This window comes from Poromitra crassiceps (genome assembly GCF_964638095.1).
Source record: "Poromitra crassiceps genome assembly, chromosome: 8".
Classification (NCBI taxonomy): Eukaryota; Metazoa; Chordata; class Actinopteri; order Beryciformes; family Melamphaidae; genus Poromitra; species Poromitra crassiceps.
Window position 1 is genome coordinate 39426332 of NC_139629.1, and position 25105 is coordinate 39451436.

The 25105-nt window shown below is 43.5% G+C and overlaps 3 protein-coding genes across 5 annotated transcripts; 2 read left to right on the top strand and 1 right to left on the bottom strand.

Moving 5' to 3' along the window:
• Window positions 1-6817: 6817 nt before the first annotated feature.
• nfe2 (nuclear factor, erythroid 2) lies at window positions 6818-10115 on the top strand (the record flags this gene model as incomplete). Its single annotated transcript, XM_083642303.1, has 3 exons — window positions 6818-6865; window positions 6972-7109; window positions 8615-10115. The coding sequence occupies 3 exons, from the start codon at window positions 6818-6820 to the stop codon at window positions 9899-9901; spliced, it is 1473 nt and encodes a 490-aa protein (XP_083498429.1). The 3' UTR covers window positions 9902-10115.
• A 967-nt stretch (window positions 10116-11082) lies between these two features.
• On the bottom strand, window positions 11083-15994 carry LOC310781703 (heterogeneous nuclear ribonucleoprotein A1-like). 3 transcript variants are annotated; one of them, XR_014552975.1, is made up of 12 exons: window positions 15905-15994; window positions 15250-15366; window positions 14995-15141; window positions 14693-14903; window positions 14506-14595; window positions 14052-14111; window positions 13861-13947; window positions 13550-13738; window positions 13258-13470; window positions 12677-12763; window positions 11327-11391; window positions 11083-11240 (listed from the first exon to the last, which is right to left on the bottom strand). XR_014552975.1 is itself a non-coding variant. In XM_083642305.1 (11 exons), exons 1-10 carry the CDS (start codon window positions 15914-15916, stop codon window positions 12693-12695), a joined length of 1176 nt encoding a protein of 391 aa, XP_083498431.1. In that variant the 5' UTR covers window positions 15917-15994; the 3' UTR covers window positions 12206-12527; window positions 12677-12692. The 3 variants fall into 3 exon arrangements, 2 of the variants coding, with proteins under 2 accessions (XP_083498431.1, XP_083498430.1); XM_083642305.1 differs by lacking the exons at window positions 11083-11240; window positions 11327-11391 and adding an exon at window positions 12206-12527 and having other exon boundaries at window positions 13258-13449; XM_083642304.1 differs by lacking the exons at window positions 11083-11240; window positions 11327-11391 and adding an exon at window positions 12206-12527.
• Window positions 15995-16607: 613 nt separating this feature from the next.
• cbx5 (chromobox homolog 5 (HP1 alpha homolog, Drosophila)) lies at window positions 16608-24045 on the top strand. Its single transcript, XM_083642313.1, has 5 exons — window positions 16608-16729; window positions 17254-17459; window positions 17592-17805; window positions 19163-19263; window positions 22557-24045. Exons 2-5 carry the CDS (start codon window positions 17326-17328, stop codon window positions 22696-22698), a joined length of 591 nt encoding a protein of 196 aa, XP_083498439.1. The 5' UTR covers window positions 16608-16729; window positions 17254-17325; the 3' UTR covers window positions 22699-24045.
• The last annotated feature ends 1060 nt before the right edge of the window (window positions 24046-25105 follow it).

The following is a 25105-nucleotide window of genomic DNA, read 5'->3' on the forward strand; positions in this document are numbered from 1 at the left end:
CACTGCATTGGAATATACAGTAGCCTATGTACACTCTACCACAGTGGCGATGACTGGCAGACTTGACAATGGTGATGAATGTCAGCGAAGTATACAATAGCTACTGTAAAACCTACAGTATATTATGACCGTGTTTTTACTGGATGGTGCATGGCACTGACAGTGCTATATTAACATTTTGATTCAAGCCATACCAAAGATTTCTTTGAAATCATTAGCTATAGGAAAATGCATGCACTCACATTGTGGTGTACTTTGGATCAAATCAAACGTCAACATATTATATTGCCCCTTAAATGCAAACATTGTAACTGCTGACGGAAAATGTGACCACAGTGTTTTACTATTTAATGGGGAGAATAAACCGTGGACGAAGTATAAAATAACCCCCTTGACATTCGGGAGTTCTTTAACCGAACAAGACAATTGTGAGGGGATACCAGAGATGATCGCTATTCGCTTCACTTCTATTTTACCTCTCTGTTCAAGTTCACCCAAAGAATACCTGCAGAGAGTAGAAAGTATTTGAGCACAGTGATACAGTACATGTTCAGGGCAAAGTAACAGTGTGATAGTATTATGGGCTGTTACCCACTCCTCAGCTTATAGCAGAAACCACAGAAGTTAGCAGTTCCCTTCAGAAAAACTTAGCGCTGCTTTTATCAGCATTCAGCAGAGCTTCCGCTAGCCAACATCCTCCTTTCCCTGCCTTCCCTCTCTGCCTCTGTGTAACCCGCCAAACCTTCACATCCATCGGCTACAGTCACCCAAATACATGCATGTAGCCATGTTTGCACATGGACACGCACAGAGAGAGTCACTTCAAGGGTCATTCTTCTTATGCACAGCTGTACACTGTGAACAGTAGAAAGAGGTGAGACAAAATGATCAGAAAATAATTAAGAAATGCCAGACAAATGTACAGCCGTTATTGCGAAATGTTATCTCAATCTGAAAAATATAGATAAGTGCTTTTATTGAGACAGAACAATGATGCTGCAATGATGCAGGTTCCTCATTTGCTCTTTCTCAGGTAGACATATCATTTTTGACCATCATAACCAACATTTCAAGAGCATGGTTTCTCAGAATCCTATTTCTGTCTACTGCCGCCACAGTTGTTCTGAGGAAAACCGTCTGCAAGGATGATTCTGTGTCGTACTCGGTGAAACGATAGAAGATAGAGATACTATACAATAAATACCCATACATCATGTACAGTACATGATATACCAATTACATATTGTCCACATTAGGGTTAGACCAATATGTTGGATTGCCGATATACACGGCTGATACAGTATTTAAAAAGATTAAAAATAGGATATTTGCCAGGGAGTCTCATCACCCTCCAATACAGTGGACTGGTGCAGTTTACATACAGTATTTATTTTATAATTGATCAATAGCACACTGGTCTGAGAAGCCTTTAACATTAATGCAAACTTTTGATCAGATTCCACACAAGTATGCATAAGTATGCTATTATTATAATTATTATAATAATAATTATTAATAATAGTTTAATATTAATAGTAGGAGCACTAGCAGCAGCAGTAGTAGTAGCCGTAGTAGTGGTCAACATATTATTGTAAATTTTTGGTACACATATGGTCGAATTTAATGGTATTGGATATTGGCATGAAAAATCGGCTATCAGCAGCATCAATTCAAAAATAATGGTATCACAAAACCATCTCAGTTTAATCTTTCTTCTTTAATGAAGTTTTTCTGATTTTTCTCCCATTTTCTCCCCAATTATACTCAGCCAATTCCCCCTGCTGTCCCAGTCGTTGCTCCGCCCCCCCTCTGCTGATCTGGGGAGAGTTGTAGACGAGCACATGCCTCCTCCTCCGATACATGTGCAGTCGCCAGCCGGAGGTGCCGCTGCTGGGAGTTGATTGAACCCGGGTCTCCACGGTGGTAGGTGAGTGCTTTGACCTCTACACTACCCAGACGCCTTACCCTTACCCTTATCAGCTGAATCCTCATCTACATATCACAACTATGAACTATACAATAGGATCATGCTCCCTTTATTTTTGTGAAATGTTAAGTAAGAAAAAAAAAGTAAAATGTCCTTTTCTACAATTTCTCACATTTTAAGATTTGTTCATTATAATCAACGTGATGCTGGATGAAAGTAAAGAAAACACGGCCATCTGCCCTCTCTGTAATATATTTTTTGTCCCCTCTTTTCCCAGCAGCTGACTCCAAAAATATTCCCTTCCTGATACCACAACCAAAGGAATACACTCATGTTGTTTAGTGGTGAGGTCGTTTTTCCACTCGTGTCTGATACAGCATGCTTTCTTGGTTGTTAAAACAAGACCAAAGATGCCACATTCCTCCATTCTTAATGAATAAACGCCATGGCAACAGCAAGAAACACGGTCGAGGCGGACAACAGCAACAAACGTGGCTGAGGCGGAGAACAAAAAAAGGGGACAAACATATTTAAGCGTTGATTTCAGACTTGCAACTCGAGATACTCGTAGTCAAAAGTCACTCATATAATTTACGAATCGGCTAAATCAATGGGGGAGGGAGGTTGTCTGCCGAAGTCTCCCAGGTCCCAGACATGTCTGTTTCTGAAGCCGAGGGTGTAACTGTATCACAGAGGTGCACAATGAGAGTGGGCAGGCAGGCTTAGCAAAGCTGGAAAGCAGAGATGTCAACGACTAATTGAAGCAAACAAACATCAACAGAGAGCGTGGGCGTTGACCTGGGAACTGTGTCCAGATCCAAAACCACTGTGGTGGGAGTAATAACAGGGTGCTCTTTTGGCATGCGCTGGCAGTGGTTGAGTAGGGGGCTGGGTGCTAGGAACTTGGGTTGGGAAGTCCCTTCTCTGATTCCTGGTAGACGTTCACCTTTCTTGACTCTGTCAGCCACCTACTTTTTCCATCTTAGAACAATGAGAGAGAAAAAACACATCATAATCTATGCCTCGGTGGGATCTGACACTGTAATGGGGCCAGACAAACGTTTCCATGTTCTCATGTTCGTTGAATATATCTAACTGAATTTTATTACCTGCATTGTGGTTCATTAGCAGACAAATGCATCGTCTTTTCACCAAAAAAAGAAAAGTGGGGGAAAAAGAAATTGACGTTTTATACGGACCAAATTTTATTTTAACGTAAGACTTTTTACTTGGAATAGTAAAACAGCAAAAGTATTGCTACTTTAAATTTGCAGAAAAGGTTGCAAAATTACCTCTATTTCTTAACATTGTGCACAAAACACATACTGTATCACACAGACCCACTGACACATTGGTATTTCAATATGTCCACAGGAAGCATGTGTATATCTGTTTTGGACTTAACATTTCTGAGAGCGTGCAACATAAGTATGTACCATACACTGATTCCTATGGGAAATGTGTGCATTGCTGGTAGCCTACTCTACAGTTGTGCTATAAGTACACTGTGTGTGTGTGTGTGTGTGTGTGTGTGTGTGTGTGTGTGTGTGTGTGTGTGTGTGTGTGCGTGCGTGCTTGTGTGTGTGTGTGTGTGTGTGTGTGTGTGTGTGTGTGTGTGTGTGTCCGCGCGCGCGCGCGCGCGGGGGGGGTCTTTCAGAGAGCATGAAACTGCTTGCATATTGTATGTATTTTGGTTATCTCCAACATCATCATTGTCACTCTATGCACTTAAGTCTTAATGTCTATCAAAACACACAATCTAGCACAATAAGTGACATTGAAAAGATGCAATGCATTACACGATAATAATGTAGTAATAACAAGTAACCATGTGAAAGCTGTTACACACAATAGGCCGGTTCTACACAACACATTGCCTTTTGTGAGTTCTCACTGTTCACAACGCTTCTGACGAGGGCAATGAGGGGATTTTTTTTTTTTTTTTGGGCGAAGGATTTTAATGGTCACTTGCTATGTAAGACACGCTCCCCTCCATTCTCCCCCTGCTCCTCTCTCTCCCTTGGCGGTTGCTCTGCCAGATAGAGGAACAATGTGGTCTTTCTTACCTGTCGGAGGTGTACATTCCATCCCTACTAAACTAAGTCTCAATCCAGCCTCCAACCCAGCCCTGCTTGAACAGGGCCCTCACTGCAACGCCAGCTCCAACTCCAGGTGCTCCACATCACACTCCTCATACCTTGCATTGGGAAGGATTTGTAAGGACACTGCTCTTGTACGCTTTGGCCAGGGGAGAGACATCTATCAGCTAGATTTACTCACTCCTACTTGTTTTAATCCGGGTGATTTATTTGCATTACCATTACATGATTAGCTAAAATCACAATTGGTTAAAGTGTCTTTTTCAACTTCTAATCATCCATGTACTTGAATAGGAGAAGCGAATGACTGCTGTTGTAGATGCCAGACTGTTGGTTTGTGGTTTGTCATGTGGGGAAAAGGGAAATTTTGGGGTTAGGGTGCAAGTGTGCTATTAAGGATACAAGTGTGCAAAAAAAAGAGTAGTGTGGGTGCTTTACAGGAAGATTGCGTTTGTCTGCGCAGAGCCATCCCATTTATGCCGGTGGCTGTATTTGTAGCTGAACAGAGACAGACAGACAGACAGAGTGAATGAGAGATAGAGTGAGAGAAGGCAATGCTTCTTACACTTTGACTTCTGACGCTCTGTTGGAAAGTCACGCCACGACATTATATCAAAGAGAAGAGAGGGTCTTTTTTTACTCTGCTCCTTCTTCTTATCTACCACCAGGATTATGTTTCACATCTGAAGTTTTTTTTCCGCCCTCATCACCTGTTGAAGACGCAGAGAATGTGGTTCAGGTATGTTCTTTCTCATCTCCTCCTCACAGCTTTTGAACAGCTTTTCTCTGTCTACTAAAAAAGACCATGTTGAGATGTTACAACTTCAAGACGTGCATGATGTCTTCATTGTGTTAAATAGGGTCTGTAAAAAAGGGCTACTTAGTAAACCTAACCCTGCAGAGAATATGACAGGTTTTTCTAAAACATCATGTTGAAAGTGTAACCATTGACAACAATGTGACAACATACTGTAATACTATGCTGTTGCTGAACCTTTCATTCATTTGAGTAGAACACAATGTAGCTAATAACAAACACAGTGTTCCTTGGCATTTCAACACAGATTTAGATGCAGTTTTACTCTGCTGACTCCATTGGACTATAGTCTTTGTTGAAACCATTCACTTTCCTGTACTGTCAGAGCCAGAGCATTATACTGACATAGCTGCAGGACTGGTGGCAGTCAACTATGCCCCCTTTAGAGGAAATAGTCTTATGAAACTCACCACCAACACAACAGTGCTTGTTGCAGGATATGATTGTTATAAAACCCCGTGTATGTGAGCGTTTAAACAGCACAAAATTGGAAGTGCAAAGAAAAGAAGGGAAAAAGTAGCATTCTACTGTAGTCCCGGATGACACCTACCTAGCCTACATACCCTAACAAATATAGGCTAATTCCTACAATGAAATACACGCAAATATTTGAATTAATTTGTTTTTAGTCTAAGATAGTTTCATCAATGCAGAGACAAAGCTTAAAATTAAAAAAGGCTGTGAATCTGTGACACGTTCAAGTGACATAGCCTGCTGGAGCTACTCCATTGCCGGCGAATAGAAAGCCTGACTTTGAGATGACTCTTTTGTCAGACCGTTCACATTGAAATCATTATTTCAGAATGATCTGTAGTTATCCACAGACATTGACAGTGAAGACTATCATAGCATCCACAAAGTAGTTGTATTGTCAGTGGAGTAAACCTAAGGCTGTCTCTTGATGACATTGCCTTTTGCTTTGCTTTTTGGCAGACACTTCTGCTTGTTCAAAAATCTTGACTGAACCATCCTGTGATGAGAACGACATAAACAATTAAAGTGAATTTTCCACTGTAAGGGCTTGAACTATAAGAAGATATGGCCCAATGGATGACAAGATTCTCGCCCAAGGAAAAATTTTATTCTTACAATTCAGTTTCAATTGACCCACAGATATCTGAGAGCCAGGTCAAGAAGGTTGTCATGCTGAGAAACAGTCTGGAGACGCTGAACCTACAACCAATCATGCCTATTATTGTCAGAGCTCGGTCAAGAAAGCCTTGAGATTGATGAAGACATGTTTGCCAGACACCAACATGCCCAAGGCTGCCATCAGGCCCCAGTCTCCGTTTTCTAGCGCTTGCTGCTCTCCTGCAGATTGTCTTATCAGCGGCTGGCATAGCACAGCTGACGGGAGGAGTCAACCCAACGGAACTGACCGCTCCATGCGTTTCAAAAACTCAGGCTCACACAGCATTCAGGCACTGTCGCGTATTTAGCAGCAGTGGGTTTATAGTATGTATTGTATGCATGCATAGAAATATGGTTTAATTTATGCTTCACTGAAATGTGCATTTGTGAATGTGCTCAAAAGTTATGTTTCTTTCTTTGAATCACTTTTGGAAAGTGGAGAAGCGTCATCATCACACTGTCAGGTGGATCTCATAAAGGACATCATGGGCAGTGGTGGCCTAAAGATTAGAGAAGCGACGCGCTTGTGACCAGAAGGTTGTCAGTTCAATCCCCGGGACCGGCAGGATAAATCTGGGTGGGCAAAGTGAAAGAACAGCGGTTGCTCCTCCCTCATTACCACCACTGAAGTGCCCTTGAGCAAGGCCCCTAACCCCAACCAGCGCTCCAGTGGAGCTGATCAGTGGCAAGCAGATCAGACTGTGGTTGTACTGGTCAGCTTCCAGGTGTGAATGTGAACAGGGTGCTCCTGAAAAAGAGAGCATTGCTGGTTAAAAGAACAGATTTTTTTTTTTTCTCTCTGTTTCCTCCAGGAGGATTCTTTGCAACAACAGCCTGTCCTGAATGTGTTCAACAGCCAACTATGTTCTCCCATTGAGGAGAACCTGTGAGGTGGGTCTGTCTGAGAGGTGGGAATAGAGAAACCACGAGGCATATTGAAACCTAAGTTTCCTAGTGTGCTATCACTAGTAATCCCATTTTTCTCCTCTACTACAAGGTATTAGCCACCCCAGGAAGGCTGTGTGGGGGAGTGTCCATGCCCAGTCACTTTGCTGGAGCCCGGTCTCATGGAACTCCTCAGGACACAGACATGGATTTGGCCTGGCAGGAGCTGATGGCAATCACCGAGCTGCAGGTAAGACCCTGACTGTTTGGAAGTGAAAAGCAAGTACTGTTGAAATGAAACTCTAGGCTAGGCTAGTGAACAAAAATATAAACGCAACACTTTTGTTTATGCGCCCATTTTTCATGAGTTGAAATAAAATATTTTTTCTATGCACGCAAAAGGCTTATTTCCCCCAATTCACCCCCCCCCCCCCCCCACACACACACACACACACACACACACACACACACACACACACACACACACACACTTGTTTACATCCATGTTAGTGAGTACTTCTCCTTTGCCAAGAATCGGATAATCCATCCACCTGACAGGTATGGCATTATGAAGATGCTAATTAAACAGCATGATTATTGCACAGGTGTGCCTTGGGCTGGTCACAATACAATATGCATTTTTGTGAAGAGCAGCCAGTACCTGGTGATAAAACTGCACATTTTAGAGAGGCCGTTTATTGTGGCCAGCCCAAGGCACACCTGTGCAATAATCATTCTGTTTAATCAGCATCTTGCTTGATATCCCACCCACCTGTCACGTGGATGGATTATCTTGGCAAAGAAGTACACACTAATAGATTTAAACACATTTATGAACATTTGTGAGAAATAAGGCTGTTGTGTACATAGAAAGCCTTATGTTTTATTTCAACTCGTGAAAAAATGGGAGCAAAAACAGTGTTGTGTTGCGCTTATATTTTTGTTCAGTATAGTTCTTAATTCCGGGAAGTTACTACGCTATATCATGCATGCAGCATAGTTACATCAACTGTGTAGTCTTATCCTTAAACTAGACATGTCAATCATATTCCCACACTGCCATATGATCATGGAATTGCATATCTTATCTGATATAGTCTACTAAATAAATGTGTATTTTACTGGGTGTCCAGACTCCAAACTCAATAATGCCTATTGTAACAGAAATAATTGACTATAGTGTATCAGTTCTTTTAACCAGAGAAAAGGCGTTTTATTCTTTGTGTCATTTTAAGCACAAAATATGAGCAGGGAAAAAATGACGTTCACAAAAGAGATGCAGTTAACAAACTCAAGACATTCCAGATCAGTGACAGCAAAATAGATACTTTTAAAATAGATACACTTTGCACGTTTCATCTGATGTGGAGTGTTTAAAAAATGAATACACACTCAGGTGAGGTGGGCAACAATGCCCCGATTGAGTGATGGCAGGATGAAGAGACTGGGAGAGGGGGCAAGTGCTGTATGTTGCTAGCAGCCCCCTGCACAGCACAATGGCCATCTGTTTCCATGTGAAACCTGATCACATCTATGAAAGCCCTGCATAAGCTATGGGTGGCATGCTGAATTGGGGGTGAACTCTGTTCTATGGCAAACCAGCTGACTTGTGAATAAAGCCCTTTCCAATTAATTCACTATTACGTCTTGTGTATTTCACCATCACCTTGAATCACTTACTTGCCACGGCTGTGACATGTCTCAGTGATCTGGCTGTCAATTACAACTTACTGAGACATTTTTTCATTTTCTTAGGAGTTTGGAGCCCCTGGTGAAGGCCCCTATGAAACAACACCGTACCACCAAATGGACCCCATGGGAGGGTATGGAATGGCTCAGTCCCATTCCGAGCCCCTGCATGCTGCTTGTGCGCTCAACCCCGCGGCGTCCGCCACTTATGAGGGATCTTACTCCGAGGTGCTGCCCGCCTGCCATCGTCCAGGCGGCAACGCAGAGACGATGTATGGGCATTCTGGATCTCAGCTCAACCCCAGAATTCTCCCCAACTCCTCCTCTGTGGCACAGTCCTCCCTGGTGTCTCTCAGGGAGCAGATGTCGGGTGCTGCTGAAGGCCACAGGAAGACCAACGCCTGTCTCTCTCAGGGTCTAAGTCGACACATGCTGTGGACTACTACACATGGGCAAAGCTTGCATCCTCGCTCGGCCGACGATCTGGAGTCAGACTCGGGTCTGTCTCTGGGTTCTAGTCCCCCTCTGGCGTCCCCGGAGAACGCTGCCAGCGGTGCCCCGAGTTACCAGCACACAGACGTAGGCGTGACTTATAGTGATGGTGAGATGGACAGTATGACCGAGCAGGCCAGGAGAGCACACATCCACTACCCAATGGACTATCAGAGCCAACCTCAACCATATCTGTACCCAGGAGCACACTCCTCCTACTTCTCATCCCAACCCACTGTACCGCACGCACAACACAACGCTCTGACTCCTGTGTCGAAACAAGGGCAAGCCAGTGGTGCCCTGAACGACCTGCACATGAATGACTCTGGAGTGTCCAGCAGAGGGAGCTCCCAGCAGGGCCTGTATGCAAAGCCACAAGGGAGCATCTCTCCCCCTGCTCCACTGAGCAGAGATGAGCGGAGGGCCGTGGCTCTGAAGATCCCTTTCCCCATGGCGAAGATCATCAACCTGCCAGTGGACGACTTCAACGAGCTGGTGACGCAGTACACGCTGACAGAAAGTCAGCTGGCCCTGATCAGGGACATCAGGCGCAGGGGGAAGAATAAGGTGGCGGCTCAGAACTGCAGGAAACGGAAGCTGGAGAACATAATCCACCTGGAAGGGGAACTGGACCAGCTGCAGGCCCAGAGAGAGCACCTGGTACAGGAACGGCTGGACTTCCAGCGCAGCCTGTCGTTCATTAAGTGCCGTCTCACAGACCTCTATGCAGAAGTGTTCTCTCACTTGCGGGATGAAAACGGACAACCATACTCAATAGATGAATACGCCCTACAACAGACCCCTGACGGCAAAATCTACCTGGTACCTCGTACAGCTATGCAGGGAAGAGAGCCATGCTAAAGCATCAGGGGACTATATTGCCTTATTTATACCAGTGGTTCTCAAAGTGGGGTCCTCGATGCAGGGTTCCCACACATTTCAAAACTTGACTTTTCCAGGATCCATAAGATAATTTCCATGTAATGTCAGGCGGTGACTTTGAATCAATACCAGAAATTATTACTATACTGGAAAATATAGGACACACCTCTTTATATTGGACTTTAGTGTTTATTATGTGGACGCTATTGAAATCAAATGATTTTTTCATAAATATTCAAAATACAAGAAGCACTGAAATACAATATAAAGCAGTATGGCCTATTTGTCCAGTGTAGTAATAATTTCTGGTATTGATTCAGTCACTGCCTCACATAGCATGGAAGTGATTGAAACCCCCCCCCCCCCCCCAATCAATTTTCCATACATACAAATGATCTAAAACACAAGCACTAAAATACAGAAATGTAGTGTAAGGTTATCGGTTATCCACGTAAGATTACTGTAACTTCATGACTTTCCCAAAACCTTCAAGGATTTGACTAATTCCATAACTTTTCCAGGTTTACCATGACCAAAAAAGGAGGCCAATTGCTTTTTTTAAATATAATTCCATCCATAAGTAACAATGACAATGTATAACTATTTGGGTCCGTTTCATACACATTTTGTAATAAAATATCTAAAAACAAAACCCTTATGAAATGGGGGACCTTGGGACAAAGTGGGTGTTTGTGGTCTAATTTGTGTCAGTTTAGGGGTTTTGAGAACCACTGATACAGGAAAAGGCACAATGTCTGGTTGTGCAAATTGTAGTTCGTACTTCCAATTGGCTGAAGTTATACAATTCATTTTGCACGTGTGGCTGTGACTATCAACTTGACCTAGGGCTGGGCAATATATCAATATGACAAGATTGTAATATGGTTAAGTGTTTTCCTATGTAAAGGCTGCATTACAGTAAAGTTATGGGATTTTCTCAACCGTTCCTTTACCCACATTACTGATTTATCAAAACTATAATTTTGTAAATTATATTTTGGTAAAGCACCAAGTCATCCCTACAATTGCCAGAAATAGCGTGATACATTTGATTTAGCAGTAGTCCATATCGCCAAGCCCTATGACCAGCACATTTAAACAACTTCAATGTATCAATCAATGGACACTTGAATGTTACATGTAAATGCTTCTATACAGTATGAAAGTGCAACCTGACGTTTTGTAAAACATTTATTATGAAAGTAAAAAAAGATTAAAACACTGCACAGCAGTCTTCAGATTAAAAACAGCGGTCTTTAAAAACAGCAGTCTTCAGAAAAAAAAGGGTCCTCTGCATCAGCGCAACTGTCCAGCCAACCTATGACAAGAGAAACCAGACACATTAGAAACAACTCAACAGGACATGTGCAAGGGAAAAAAATCGCAAGGTTCTGATCATCATACCTTAAAATGCCTGAGCCATTGTGACTGAAATGAAGTTCCATTACGGAGACCATGTGTTGAGCTTCCTAGAAAGTAGAAACACAAATAAGCATGGCATACAAGTGGAGAAGACGTACCTGTGTGTTCTATCACCGTTTACAGCATGCATTATAGATAATGTAAGTAGTAGACCAATTTTTACCAGTCATCAACATTGGTGTAATTTGTAATAAATCTTTTTTTGCACAAAATGTTATGTCATTACTGGGCTACACAACTCTACCAGCTTACGCAACAGAAATGCAAAATAGACTATCAGCAGTTGAGAAGTCAGGTCTTACCTACAGACAGCCTTAAAGCCTTTTGGTAGCTGCATCATGCTAGCCTCAGCCTTCTGTTCTCACTCTCCCCTGCTTCCTTGCTCCTGGCGATGGTTTTGCTACTTCTCTCCCTCAGCTGGCTTCCATGGCTAGCCTCAAAAAGACTTTGCATGTAAGCTAGCATCCTCCGGAGGACCTTTACTCTGGGTAGAGTGGCAGCGCTTCTCAGTCCTCAGCATCAGATATCGTACTTACTTATCGCTAAGGATCGAGTGCTTCCAAATCTCCACTACCACAGCGGTTTTACCATTCATTCACGTCACAACTCATCTCACACACGGTCAGAAATGGCCCTCATCCCCCACTATGTGTGGCATTTAATGCAGGGGTTAAAGCAAGACATGTTTGTGAGCCTGAAAAGTTGGTCTAGGAGGAAATGTGTCCAATGTATTTAGTTATGTTATGAATTTAAAGCTGCGCTTTGCCTGAAATCAGGCATGGTGCCCGAGAACTTTAAGCCCTGCCAATGCCTTCAACGCCCTCCCACACCCGAACCCTAAATGAGGCTAACAAGACTGAACAGTTTTATAAAAAACTGAAAGGTGGTTTATTTTTCAACTTGGTGGGTTGCAGTTACACAAATAAAACCAGACTCAAAAAAGAAAAAAAAATCCATAAAAACCTCATTGGAATGCTTGATTTCCAGAAACAATATATAAAATAATCTGGGCGAACAACACAAAAACTTTAAATGAAGACCCTCCATGATTCTCTAATGTACATCTCTTCTTGTAGCAGCTGAAACCTGCCACAACTGTTTGGCTGAGCAGATCTAGGAGGTAACCTGCAGCTGCCCTGAACTTCGCTTGCTCTCCTCAGCTCTCCTCTCCTAATAATCAGTCCTGTTGAACAATACGGAACAACATTGTTAAACTGTGCACTGACTTTGCATGACCTGACATCCAGAGTGAATTATGCAATACTTGGTTAGAATCCCTACAACTACAAACTCTGGTTTCATGATTCATATCCAACAGTCCGGAATGCTCACCACTTTATATCACGTCTCAGAATCGTCGTCCAGAGCCACCGCCGTATCCAGTGCTTGAGCCACCGCCGCCACCACCTCCATAGCCACCTGAGGGGGAAAAAAGGACAATGGGGGGGAACAGTCAGACCAGGGGGAGGGGAACAGGGGGGGGGACAGTTAGACTACACACAAGTGTACAAATAACAATCATGCCATCTCCCTTTCAAAATTAAATTCAATGACTTAAGTGCTTCTTTTTTTTTTCAAATATAAATTTGGCACAAACGGGGCATCAAATTTACATTATATTACATTTTGTCTTTAACAAGTTAATTCTACTATCAATCTTGTGAATGGGAGGGTCACGGGAAAATATTTGTCTAAGGATTGCTTTGACTTTGAACAGATGCTCATACCTCAGTAAGCGCCTTTTGTCTTTTTAATACCAACTTTGGTCAAAGTAGAAGACGCGACAGCCACTGACAGACAGCGTTATGTGGTTCATGTGAAATTTTGTGTACTTTTAAGCACCCGGTTTAAAAATAGGGGGCTATTCAAGCACCTTGGCAGAACCCTGATCCTCCCTATGTAATGCCACCTACCGCCGCCGTAGGGGCCGCTCCTGCCGCCACCACCACCACCGCTGCTGCCGCCGCCGCCTCCAAAGCTGCTTCCTCCTCCTCCTCCTCCCTTCATCGGGCCGTAGTTGGACGCCTGGTTGTTGTAGTTGCCGAAATCGTTGTAGTTGCTGCCGCCGCCGCCACTGCTGCTGCCTCCCCCTCCGCCGAAATTGCCTGAAGATGAATTAGTATTGTCTACATAACCATATAGTAGACCCAATGTGGAGCAAAACGTTCACAAAAAACAACAACAACTTGAACGCAAATAACTCACCCCCTCCGAAGTTTCCTCCTCCACCACCACCGCTGCTGCCATTGTTGTAGTTATCGTAACCGTTTCCTCCGCCTCCTCCTCCGTAGCCGCCACCACCGCCGCCCTGCTGGCCATAGCCCTGACCACCGCCTCCATAGCCACGGTTGCCGCCGCCACCTCCATACCCACCAGGACCACCGCCATAGCCACCTACAACATAAACACATCCTCAGTACATTCTGCAACAGTAAAGGGGCCTACAACATAAACACATCCTCAGTACATTCTGCAACAGCAAAGGGAAATGTTTTGGTTAGTAATCATGTACTTACCACCACCGCCGCCTCCCCCATAGCCATTATTGTAACTGTCTCCGCCACCGTCTCCACCATATCCTCCTCCACCGCCTCTGCCGCCACCTGAACGATGAGCATCATGCAAGATTATTAGCACAATTTACAAGGTGGTTCTAAAAACCCCATACCCCGGCCACCGAAGTATCCATCACGGCCAAAATCATTACCTCCGTAACCTCCACCTCTGCCGAAATTACCAGAGCCGCCGCCGCCACCTCCACGGCCACCTGAAAGGGAGAGGGCGGCTTTAGCTCAGGAGGTAGAGTGGGTCGGCCAATGACGCAAGGGTTGGCGGTTCGATCCCCGCTCCCTCCCAGCTGTTAATCGTTGTGTCCCTGGGCAAGACACTTAACCCTCCTTGCCTCGTATGATTGGTATGAATGTAGACATGAATGATGATGGTGGTTTGGAGGGCCCGTTGAGCGCCAATGTGTGGCTGCCACGCTTCTGAACCACCGGTACGAATGGTGTGAATGAATAATGATTCTGTGTAAGCGCTTTGAGCCTTGGAAAGGCGCTATATAAATCCAATCATTATTATTATTATAGACACAACGTTAGCAAAAAAATATGTCAGTCATGTGACTCAATCACATGATCTCGGTGTTCCAATTAACTCACCTCTCTCTATACCTGAGCTCTGCATTTCCTGTCTTGAGAGGGCCTTCCTCACTTCACAGTTGTGACCGTTGACAGTGTGGTATTTCTGAACTATGGGCAAAAGAATGGATTGCGTAGCAGTTAGTTGACCCGTTTCAGTTCAATTGACACATCAGCATCAAAGCTCTGGACCGTATGGTCTACTTACTAACAATCCTGTCCACTGAATCGTGATCATCGAAGGTCACAAAAGCAAAGCCCCTCTTCTTTCCGCTGCTACGGTCAGTCATAATATCGATGACCTCGATTTTGCCAAACTGTTCAAAATAGTCTCGTAGGTGCGTCTCCTCTGTGTCTTCCTTGATGCCTCCAACAAAGATCTTCTTCACCGTTACATGGGCACCTGGTCGGTTTGAGTCCTGTGATCACAAGACATTTTGATTTACAACTAGGCATGTCGTTCCGCAAGACATAATGAGTCCCGTTTGCATTACAAGCAATCTAACATACCTCTCTGGAAACCGCTCTCTTGGGCTCGACCAGTCTTCCATCGACTTTATGGGGACGGGCATCCATGGCAGCATCAACTTCATTCACTGAGGCGTAGGTGACAAAACCAAAGCCCCTGGATCTTTTGTTGGATGGATCCCTCATGACCTGTAGAGGGGTGGGGGTATACCACATTTTATATTATTTTTATGTTTTCAAAGAATACAACTGGTTATAAACAGTTAAAATACGAATATTGAATTAAGAGCAACTCACCACACAGTCTGTAAGGGTCCCCCATTGTTCAAAATGTGCTCGTAAGCTTTCATCCGTGGTCTCAAAGCTCAATCCTCCGATGAACAGCTTGCGGAGCTGCTCCGGTTCACGTGGTGCCTAAACAATGGACAAAAGATGGCTGAGTTAGGGTGTATATACACACACCATTTATTCATATTCCATTTTATCATCAGTGTATTCAAAACGAAACTTATATCTTTAGCCATGCCTTAGTGGTTAAATTAAGCACTGCGACTCAGACCACGACAAGAGGGTGGAGAAAGCAACACCGCCGCCATTACCGGACCACTCGAACGCAGTAAACGCAAATTTATGGCTGAAAAAAGAACACCTATAAGCACTATAGCCGTGCACTTCGTTGTGCCCTGTTTGTTACTTTTACCATATTACTGAATATCGGCATGCATTTCGCATTCAGTCGCTACTCAGGTAAAACATAGAACAAAAGGCCACGAACACGAGGCCTAGTTTCTGTAAGATGGCGGCCGTGCCGTGCGTTCTGGCTGCAGCCGGTCTAACCAGAGTTTTCACAATACGCATCGACTGTTCTCTAAATAGCTGCTGATTATTCGCGCTTTAAATAACTAATACGATTGAGAAATTCCTCTAAGGGATTTCAGAAAACAATACTCACGTCCTTCGACATCTTGTGGCAGAAACCTCGAAGCTCAAGGCTGCTTGCTGCGACTTGACCGGGGAGAGAAGAGATCTGCGACAGACTCGCCTGTTACAAGAGTAGGGTAAGTGGGAAAGCATACGCCTCTTTCGCCTAACAATTGGTCGACATTTCCCGCTACCCTCTTACGTCATCTTTCACTGATAATGTGATTGGGCGAGATGCAATCAATCACAGCCAGTATCCAGTAACATAATAGCATGGACGGTAGGCGTGCACTCGATGAGAACAAAAAAAAAATGTTATGGGAAAATATCACTTATTATCAATATTACTATTCGAAACAGTCTTTGGCAGTCAACAACAACGCAAAACAGTTATACTATACTAGTAGGGACAGTGTATTATACAGTATAAATAATAAGTCCCAAATGGCAGAGAAGGGGCATACATGTAGCGACGAATCTGTGTTTTTGACTTGTTGTTGGAGGTGGGGGCGGATGTTCCACATAGATACAGTAACGTCACTATTCTATTAGTGGCACAAACATGTACATTTTTCGTTCAAACATCCCATTTATATCTTCTTTTAATATTATGTAATTAATTGAATCATAAAACACAATTTAACAGGATAAAAGAGCGCATATCTAGGTCATCAGCTGACCTAGCTAGGGGCGTGTTCATTCATTGTGCTGCGCTCTCAACGCGCGCTTTTACGCACAGACAGACGCTTCTTGTGGCTCTCTCTGGCTAGAATATACCCCAACATTGGCTACACAGACTCGATCAAAGCTACGTCCTACGGATTGCTAGTCAAACCCAGTGGTCTGCATTCAGAAGGTAAGATCATATGTCGTTTTATGTATCACCTCGCTTCATACTGTTGCATAAGCACACGGCCTTTTGAGTTTGATATCGCTAGTTAGCCACCGTTAGCTCACGTACGTGTCAATGTTAGCTGGTAAGCTAGCGTTACCTGCCTCAGCAACTTGCCTTCCATGCTCCTTAGCTAGCTAACAGAGCATTGTAGCGTTAGCTGTTCCCATTTCTAGCGTTAAGCTACATCTCAATTTGGCGATATGTAACGTAAAGTTAACAGTAATATAACGTTAGTTAAATGAGTGGCCGATGTCATGTGCGTTTTGCTAACCAATTCGTTTCCTGGTTAGCGAATAAGAGCTAACGTTAGCAGTGATTCAACGTGACAGTAAAAAAAATATGCTTTTCATTGGTGTCGTGGCTAGAGTTAGCTAGCGTTAACGTAGCAAACTCTACGTCATAACAAGCATGCCCCATGTTTCTGATCTCGTAACTTAGATGGAATTATTTTATCAATTGCATTTTCGATCGTTCTTTCACTGCAGCCTTGACTTCCTGTGCAGAGGAGCTTCATTGTCCAGCCACAGCAAGTGTTCAGTAGCTAAGCTAACTTAGCCATGGGCAAAAAGTCTCAAGAAGAGTCCGCCGGCTCGTCCTCAGAAGAGGAAGAATATGTGGTGGAGAAGGTCCTGGACAGGAGGGTGGTGAAAGGCAGGGTGGAGTTCTTCCTGAAGTGGAAGGGCTACTCTGAGTAAGTGGAGCTGCATTCCTATCAAGTGTCTTCTCTGCCCAAGTGGAACCAGTATCATCTGCATTGTTAGCTATTTAGCTATGGCCCTGGGGCTTGCAGGTTACTGACTTGCTGTACTGTGATCCTTAACAGGAAGCACAACACATGGGAGCCAGAGAAGAATCTTGACTGTCCTGAGCTGATTTCAGAGTTTATGAAGACCTACAAGAAGCCTGGAGCCTCCACGCCTACCAGTGGGGCCAGCAAATCGACCGCGGGCCCACGCACCAAAGACACCAGTAGCTCAAAGAAGAGAAGTTCAGATGACGATGAAGAGGAGGGTAGTAAGCCTAAAAAGAAGAAAGAGGTATATGTTGATGCAGTAAAAGCCAAGGTCATACATTTGATCAAAGTTGAGAGTTTTGGCTTCACCTGACAGGAAACTTGATGTGTATATCCCGTTTTAGAATGGGATAGAAGTAGGTTTTTCCCTACCATTTATAAGGCTTAGGTGCAGAACCGAAGCCATTTTGGGCACCACTTAAAATCAGTGTTGGTCCCCAATTGGACTACTTGAGCATGGGCATGCAAACTAGTCACATTTGGGTGACGGTCACCTTTTTCATTCCAAAATATGACACTTAAGTGAAGGATTTCAGAGTGGTTTTATATCTGCCCTGGTCTGTCATCTTTTTCACTATCCGCGAGTTTGCATCCCTGTGAGCAAGTTTTGTCTTGTGTTGTTTATTATCTGCTCTGGCTTTTCCAAATGTTTGTATATTATTCTAATAATAATGATCCAAAATTATGTGAAATTGCCCTCCCTTCATTTTTTTTTGAGAACCATACTTTTTCTACCGCCCCACACACCCCAGTGACAAAGCGCTTAGCCCTTCCAAAAAGCCAGAGAAGACCCTGGATAAAAGCCTACACTGCATGTGGGTCATTATCAAGCTGATCAGAAGAATTTGCAGTTTATCTTTTTAGCATTGTGTTCTGCACAGTAGGAAGCAGGCGTCGCACTCTTCTCAAAACAATAGCGTGGCTCTTGGTAAGAGCTCATCATTTGTACGTCAATGAACAGTTGACTGGAGCCTCATTTTAAATTGAATGGAAAGACTTCAGCCTTGCTCTTTCACATTGTAGACAAACAATTCAGCAGTAGCTATGTACTGTACCTTTGCTTGGTGTAAACGTGTCGGTTTAAATTATTTTGTTATGAAATGATTCAGATTATTTAAGATCTGAATCATACAGTTTTAAGAAGTTGCTTTTTCCAAGAAAAGCCAGTGAGATGGCTATTAAATAATGGACTGCAGTTTTATGCTGGCAATCATTTTATAGAGTCCTTATCACACTAATGGTACAGGGCAGGAATTATACTATGGTCAAAAGGCCAGTGCCATGGACACCCCAGAGTCATGCACCGTAACTATCTCAGGGTTCATACAAGCTCCTTGTAGTGCTTCATTTTGAGGAGGGGGAAATAAAGCCCTGGAATACCTTGAAAATAGAATTTTTTTTAACCAGCTGCTTGAAATTCAAATGAACCACATAACATATAACGCACTACTGCGATTGGTCAAAGAGTTCAATGATTGACGCAGACAGCAACCAAACATTTGGGCTGAAAAATGCGTCACTGAATCAGTGGAGATATGCTTGCGTCCAGACACCCTAATGAAGGATTCATTGGGGTTGGTTTTGCTAATCTTGTCTTTCAGGAGGAGATCCTAGTTGCACGTGGTTTTGAGAGAGGACTTGAACCAGAGAAGATCATTGGAGCCACTGACTCATGTGGAGACCTAATGTTCCTTATGAAGTGGTACGTGTTGTTGACATTTTAATCTGCTGATTTGCATAAAGAATACATTTTTTATCTTTTGACACAGTGATAGCCAACTGAGATTAGATTACTAAACTATTAGTCTGACTGGGTGGAAGCAGCATGGTGGACTTAGCTCTCTCATTGGTGCCGACCATTTCAGTCGGTGCCGGATGGAAATCCCATTCCACTCCCTGCAAGCTCTGCGTTGGCTCCGACCCGCTCTGACTGCGGCTGCGACCATATTTGCATTTCCTTTCCACGCCCCCTGTGTTGAATCTGTGTGCCTCTGCTGCTGTACATGTTGAATCTGCCCAGCTCAAATGCCTGCGCCGCTGCCTTTTGAAACAACAATAACAACAGCAGCGCTAGTCGCTAGCTCGTTGCTACACGCTGAAAACGATTGATGTGGATTATGCAATGAAGCAGCCTGCATGGTACGTTCGGTGGATTGCTGTAGTCCACATAGAAAGCCTCCCCAGCCAGACTCTCCCAGCCCCTTTGCTGGGAGAGTCTGGCAAGCGAGACTACTAAACTATTGAACCCAGGCCCATGGGGAATTATTCAAATTAGGTTGTTGGGGCAGCAGGAAAGAAGAGTGAAATAGTCGAATGTAAACAAACAAAAGCATTAAGAATACAACACATTTATAAAACGCAACAAAAAAACATGATTTGAACAATTGTCTGCATATATAGACGGTTTTCACGGAATTGTCAGTCTTGTCTGCTGTGATGTTTTCGGAGATGTCCTGTATTAGCAAACACTGCAACAGGAAGTGAGCTGGGGTTCAATTGAGTTAAAACGGTCTATAAACATAAGCAACAGATAATTCTGACATGTTAAGTAGACTATATAATTATAGTTCCACTATTTCAGAAATGGTGGAACCGTGACACGGCTTGACCGTAACTATTGTGCCCTCAGATATGGGCTCCTGTCAAAAAAAGGCCTGCTGTCTGGTTGCCCTGTTGGTAGTCTCAACGCCGCTCTCTAATTGGTGCTATGACCTGTCACTCATTCAATTTCACCCCCCTAGACGTGCCCTCAAACCCCGGCAGTGGCTGTGAAGTGGCACAGACTCACTATGTAGCATGCGGAGCGCAGCGATTCAACGTAACATTTGCGTCTGGGGAGAGACTACCCTGTTGGCAACAACTTTGTCTGTAATCATAATAAATAAATCATCCCTAAAAGACAAAGTTGCTGTTGACTAGGGCTACATTGTTTTCACGTGCAACTATCTGATCTGTAAGAGTTGAACATTCCATAGCCAGTATTGCTAGGCTAACATAGAGCACCTATTAAACTAGAGCTAGACCTATAGTCTATATCGTGCGTTCCTTTATCGCAAAATAACTGGGATGTGGAGGCTGATGACATCACATCCGTTTGCAGAAAACTTGAGCTGGGAAGTTCACTGTTCATTGGTCAGATCCAGTCGCTAGCCATTGTTAGCGATAACATGGCATTTCACGGCATTTTGAGCATACAAACACTGCAGCCTCATGTCCACACAGATAGAAGTTAGGCAGTGCTGTGTGTACAGCTGATTTAGTGAGACACAAACAAAACAGAAGTCCTAAACAACATTACTACGATTATAACTACTGTTGTTGCGCGGCACAACCATCTTGGATTTTTGAGGTCGGGGCTGCTGAGGCTCCTACGAGTTTGGAATGGGAAATGCCAGCTCTGGTGACGTCACCGTCCCAGCTCATGACCTTTGAAGTCATAAGATTACCAGTTCCCAGTTATAAAGGAATGCACGAATACTGAATAATATACTTTATTTACTTCAGCTTGACAAGGGGGTCGCAGGGGAGTGAAGTACCCAGCAAAATTACTAAATTGTGTGATTTCACTAGGATTTCAATGACGAAGTCCAAGGAGAGAATTTAGCACATATACTTGGTACTAGCTTTCACTCTCTCCTGTTATCTGCCAATCTACATTATATTATACTTGCGCTGCTCGCGCCAGCTGCCTCGAGCCACCTTTTCGGCGAGCTGCTGCATGTCGGCTGCGCCGGCAGACGTTGTAGCAGCATGTTTTCTGCATTAATCACTTCAAATATCATTCATTCAAGCATGGCCACCATATTTTAATTTTGTGAGTATAATGCTATACAGACTCATCTTGTATTTATGTCAACTAACGCTAGTGCCCGGTTCGCCCCGCTGCTGCAGAGCGCTAGTTACCTGGTTCGCCCCGCTGCTGCAGAGCGCTAGTTACCTGGTTCGCCCCGCTGCTGCAGAGCGCTAGTTACCCGGTTCGCCCCGCTGCTGCAGAGCGCTAGTTACCCGGTTCGCCCCGCTGCTGCAGAGCGCTAGTCACCCGGTTCGCCCTGCTGCTGCAGAGCGCTAGTCACCCGGTTCGTGTCCAAAATGCACCAAGAGAATGCTCGTCCTTGTCCCCAGTAACACACTCGCCAAGTCAGTGTGAACTGTGAAGTCGATTGGACGAACGCTTCTTCTCGAAATATGCAAAGGAGACGCACACACTCACTCCGACAGACAGATTCCTTGTGTATTAGTATGATGCACATTTGATAGAGTTTTCATGTTGAATTGTTTACACAAGTTATTGGCTAATATGTTATTGTTTCAAAAAGCGCACTGTTTGTGTGAGTGTTTTCTTCGTCATCTTCTGGCAACCAGCTTGCAGGTGTTGATTCATGTGTGTTAGAGATGGAAATTAAATGAATTGAATGAAAAGAAAATTATAGAAATCTTGGGGGCAATTTTTGCCCCATGATCATGGTTTTTAGGGGACATTCTGAGATTTCTTGGGGAGCATTTTTGCCCTTGCCCCTGGCTAAATTCCTACCCTGGTTTCAATGTTTATGCAAACCAAAAAGTGCATAAACAACCGTTGATTTTATTTGTGCTTTTCAATATAAAACTTGGTTAAATCTAAATGATTTCAGTGAGTGTATCAGTACTTTTTGAACATGTTCAGCGCGTTTTAACAACAATAATACTACTGATAACTGATAGTAAGATGACATCCTCAAATGTCTTCTTTTGTCCTAACCAACAGTCCACAACCCAAAGATAATGAGTTTCTTAATCATGGAAGACTACCCACCGCCAATTCACATTTAAGAAGCTAGAACGAGAGAATTGTATTGATTTGTTTCTTCAAAATTAGTCTAAATGAACCGATTTATAAAAAATAGTTGGTGATTCATTTTCTATTGATCGACTAATTGATCAATCAACTAATCGTTGCGGATCTAAACAGGACATGGAAGGAGGCAAATTTACAGACCTGTGCTGATCTCTTTGCAGGAAGGACTCTGACGAGGCAGATCTTGTGCTGGCCAAGGAGGCCAACACGAAGTGCCCACAGATCGTCATCGCCTTCTACGAGGAGCGCCTCACCTGGCACGAAGACAGCGACAAGAAGGAGAAAGACGCTGTGAGTGTGTGATGCGGACCTCCTCCGGACCTCCTCCTCCACTGCAGGGACACACCCTTGAGACTAAACATCTTTCACACCCAAACTTCTCGTCCTCTCTCTTGACCTTGTCCCAACGACACACAAAGACACAAAACACCATTTCATGACATCGACATCCATGCCCCGTTCAAGCATCGGAGAACACAAGCCCAAACTACTGACAGATATGGATTTTGGGGTGGGGCCGGAGCAGGCTGTGGAGGGGGGGAGCAGGCTGTGGGGGACATGGTTGATATGCTACTGGGGAGGGTTTGTGCTCTTCTTTCTTTCTTTTTGTATTCTTCGTCTTTGGCTCTTTTAATGTCTTTTGTTATGTTTTAGTGCTTCTGGGAGACGATTCTATCGGTAAGGTCTTCTCGGTTTTCATTCGCAAGCACAGGCGGCCATCTTTTTTTTACATTTGGAATGTAGTCGTCGATGTACTGCGCTAACCAGGAGCATGTCACAAGGCAGGTTCCCAGTCCTCGCCCTGTATTCTAGTCATGCGCCACTTTGCTTTTAAGGACCCACTAGTACAGACTTTCAGGAAGCGAGTGCATTTTAGAGAAAAAAAAGGTCTAGACCTCCCAGTCATCGGACATTTTGTTGGAGGTTTCCTGACTACGTAATCATTTCCTTTTTTAACTTTTTAGCCCCTGACAGTTTTGTATATGTCAGTTTGTCCGTTTGTCGACTTGCATATAACGATTTGACTCACAAAGGACACCTGCCAATTGTATCCGTGTAGAAAGGCTCCTCTTGTTCAATTAAAAATTACTTTTTTTTTTCATCATCTCTCTGCTTCTCTTGTGTGGCTGTCTTTTGAGCCATCATCTTGCCCAAATTGTAACATGTTAAAGGTTTCTGTAGCTTTCTGTACATTTTTTTTAAGATATCTCCAGATCAGAAAATGAATGAATAAACACATTCTTGCTCAGTTCTGCATGCAGTTTTTGTTACTAGTTTCGTACCCCATTTTATTTTAAGCTACAATAGTGTTACCATTGGACCAGTCTCCCATGTTAGACAATCTTCATGTTCTACTGTATTTACAGGGGCAAATAAAACCAGCATCCATCACCAGTCATTTGAGTCTGCCACCTTGTGGCTAAAAGATGTAAAAGTTGAGTGGGCTTTTTATTTTGATGGGCTCCAGTCTGACCTGACCACTGATTGACACATAATGACGGCCCTGCAGTCTCCACGGTGTTATTGATCTCATACTTTAGTGGTACTTTGGTATATATTTAGTTGAAATCCACACACAACCATTGGAGTATTTGTCGTACTTGATATCATTGTAGTGTTAAGTTGAAGCATTAAAGGGAGCTGAAACCATATCTGATCCAATCATTCATGTCTTGTTTTAATTGTGATGAATGTTTTGAACATACATTGAGGGTAGAAAGTGTCAGATATTTTGCGGTTGGCTACTATGTTGCTGCCCGGCAGGCAGACGTCTATTAGTAAAAAAAAATCCTTCTCATTATGTGCTCCAACACGGACACTTCTAGGACCAAATTGTAGAGTGAGGTCTGGTGTGATTGTCATTTTCGCTTCAATCGGCGATCTGCATGAAAGCTGTGACGTTCTTCTCCCCTTTTACAGATCACTTCAAACAGGGACACAGCCCCGAGTTAGGCTACATCGATCGTTTATCACGTCTCCTGAGGTCAAATTGGATAATGGTTGAACGTTTACGTTTCCTTTCCTTGAAAATATTTAGTTTTATTTTTACGTAATTCAGCATATCACCCATCACTTTCATCCCAATTGACCTTTTTCTTTCATCCGTGAATAAGGAGCTGATGATATAATAAAAAAAAAAGTATAACTTCATATTTCCTTGCGTGAATTAATCTTTTGCTCCAAATGTGTGTACAGTATCAACCTTTAATAAACTATTTCAATGTTTAAATGACTTGTCAGCCGGCTGTTATTTTAAGGTGTGTTATTTTAAAGGATTTTCTGCGAGGAGAGCCTAATTTACATCCTACACTGAAATAAATTACTGGGATTGGGTAAAGTTAAGCAACTATAAAAATGACTAATTTTGTGGGAATCTGGAGTTATCGATAAATTACTGTAAACATGACTTCAAACATGGGGACATCAGAGTGGAAAAACTAACTCTCCTGGGGGAGACAATAAAAGCCAGTAAATCAGAAGTATCATGAGACCGCGGTGCCATTTAATCCGGCCTCCAGTTTCCTTTGTTGGGAGAAAAGCATTCAAAGCACTAGCTGCAGTCACCCAGCAGATGGTGCTGTTTGACACGATAACAATGCAAAAGTCATAACTCCCATTTTTATACAAGCCATTTACAAGACAAACACTTCACGTTACTCACAGTACAACTCATAAAAGCAGGGGCTTCTCTGTAGAGCCTTTAATGGAG

What these genes read in the sequence shown, in the direction of transcription:
- LOC310781703 (XM_083642304.1), bottom strand. An exon ending in TTCAGTGGACAGGATTGTTA is followed by an intron (nt 14,596 to 14,692) that starts GTAAGTAGACCA and finishes TTTTGCCCATAG; the next exon opens with TTCAGAAATACCACACTGTC. An exon ending in TGGGGGAGGCGGCGGTGGTG is followed by an intron (nt 13,739 to 13,860) that starts GTAAGTACATGA and finishes TTTATGTTGTAG; the next exon opens with GTGGCTATGGCGGTGGTCCT.
- cbx5 (XM_083642313.1), top strand. Translation starts at nt 17,326, where the DNA reads ATGGGCAAAAAGTCTCAAGAAGAGTCCGCCGGCTCGTCCTCAGAAGAG. An exon ending in AAGTGGAAGGGCTACTCTGA is followed by an intron (nt 17,460 to 17,591) that starts GTAAGTGGAGCT and finishes GATCCTTAACAG; the next exon opens with GAAGCACAACACATGGGAGC. An exon ending in AGCCTAAAAAGAAGAAAGAG is followed by an intron (nt 17,806 to 19,162) that starts GTATATGTTGAT and finishes CTTGTCTTTCAG; the next exon opens with GAGGAGATCCTAGTTGCACG.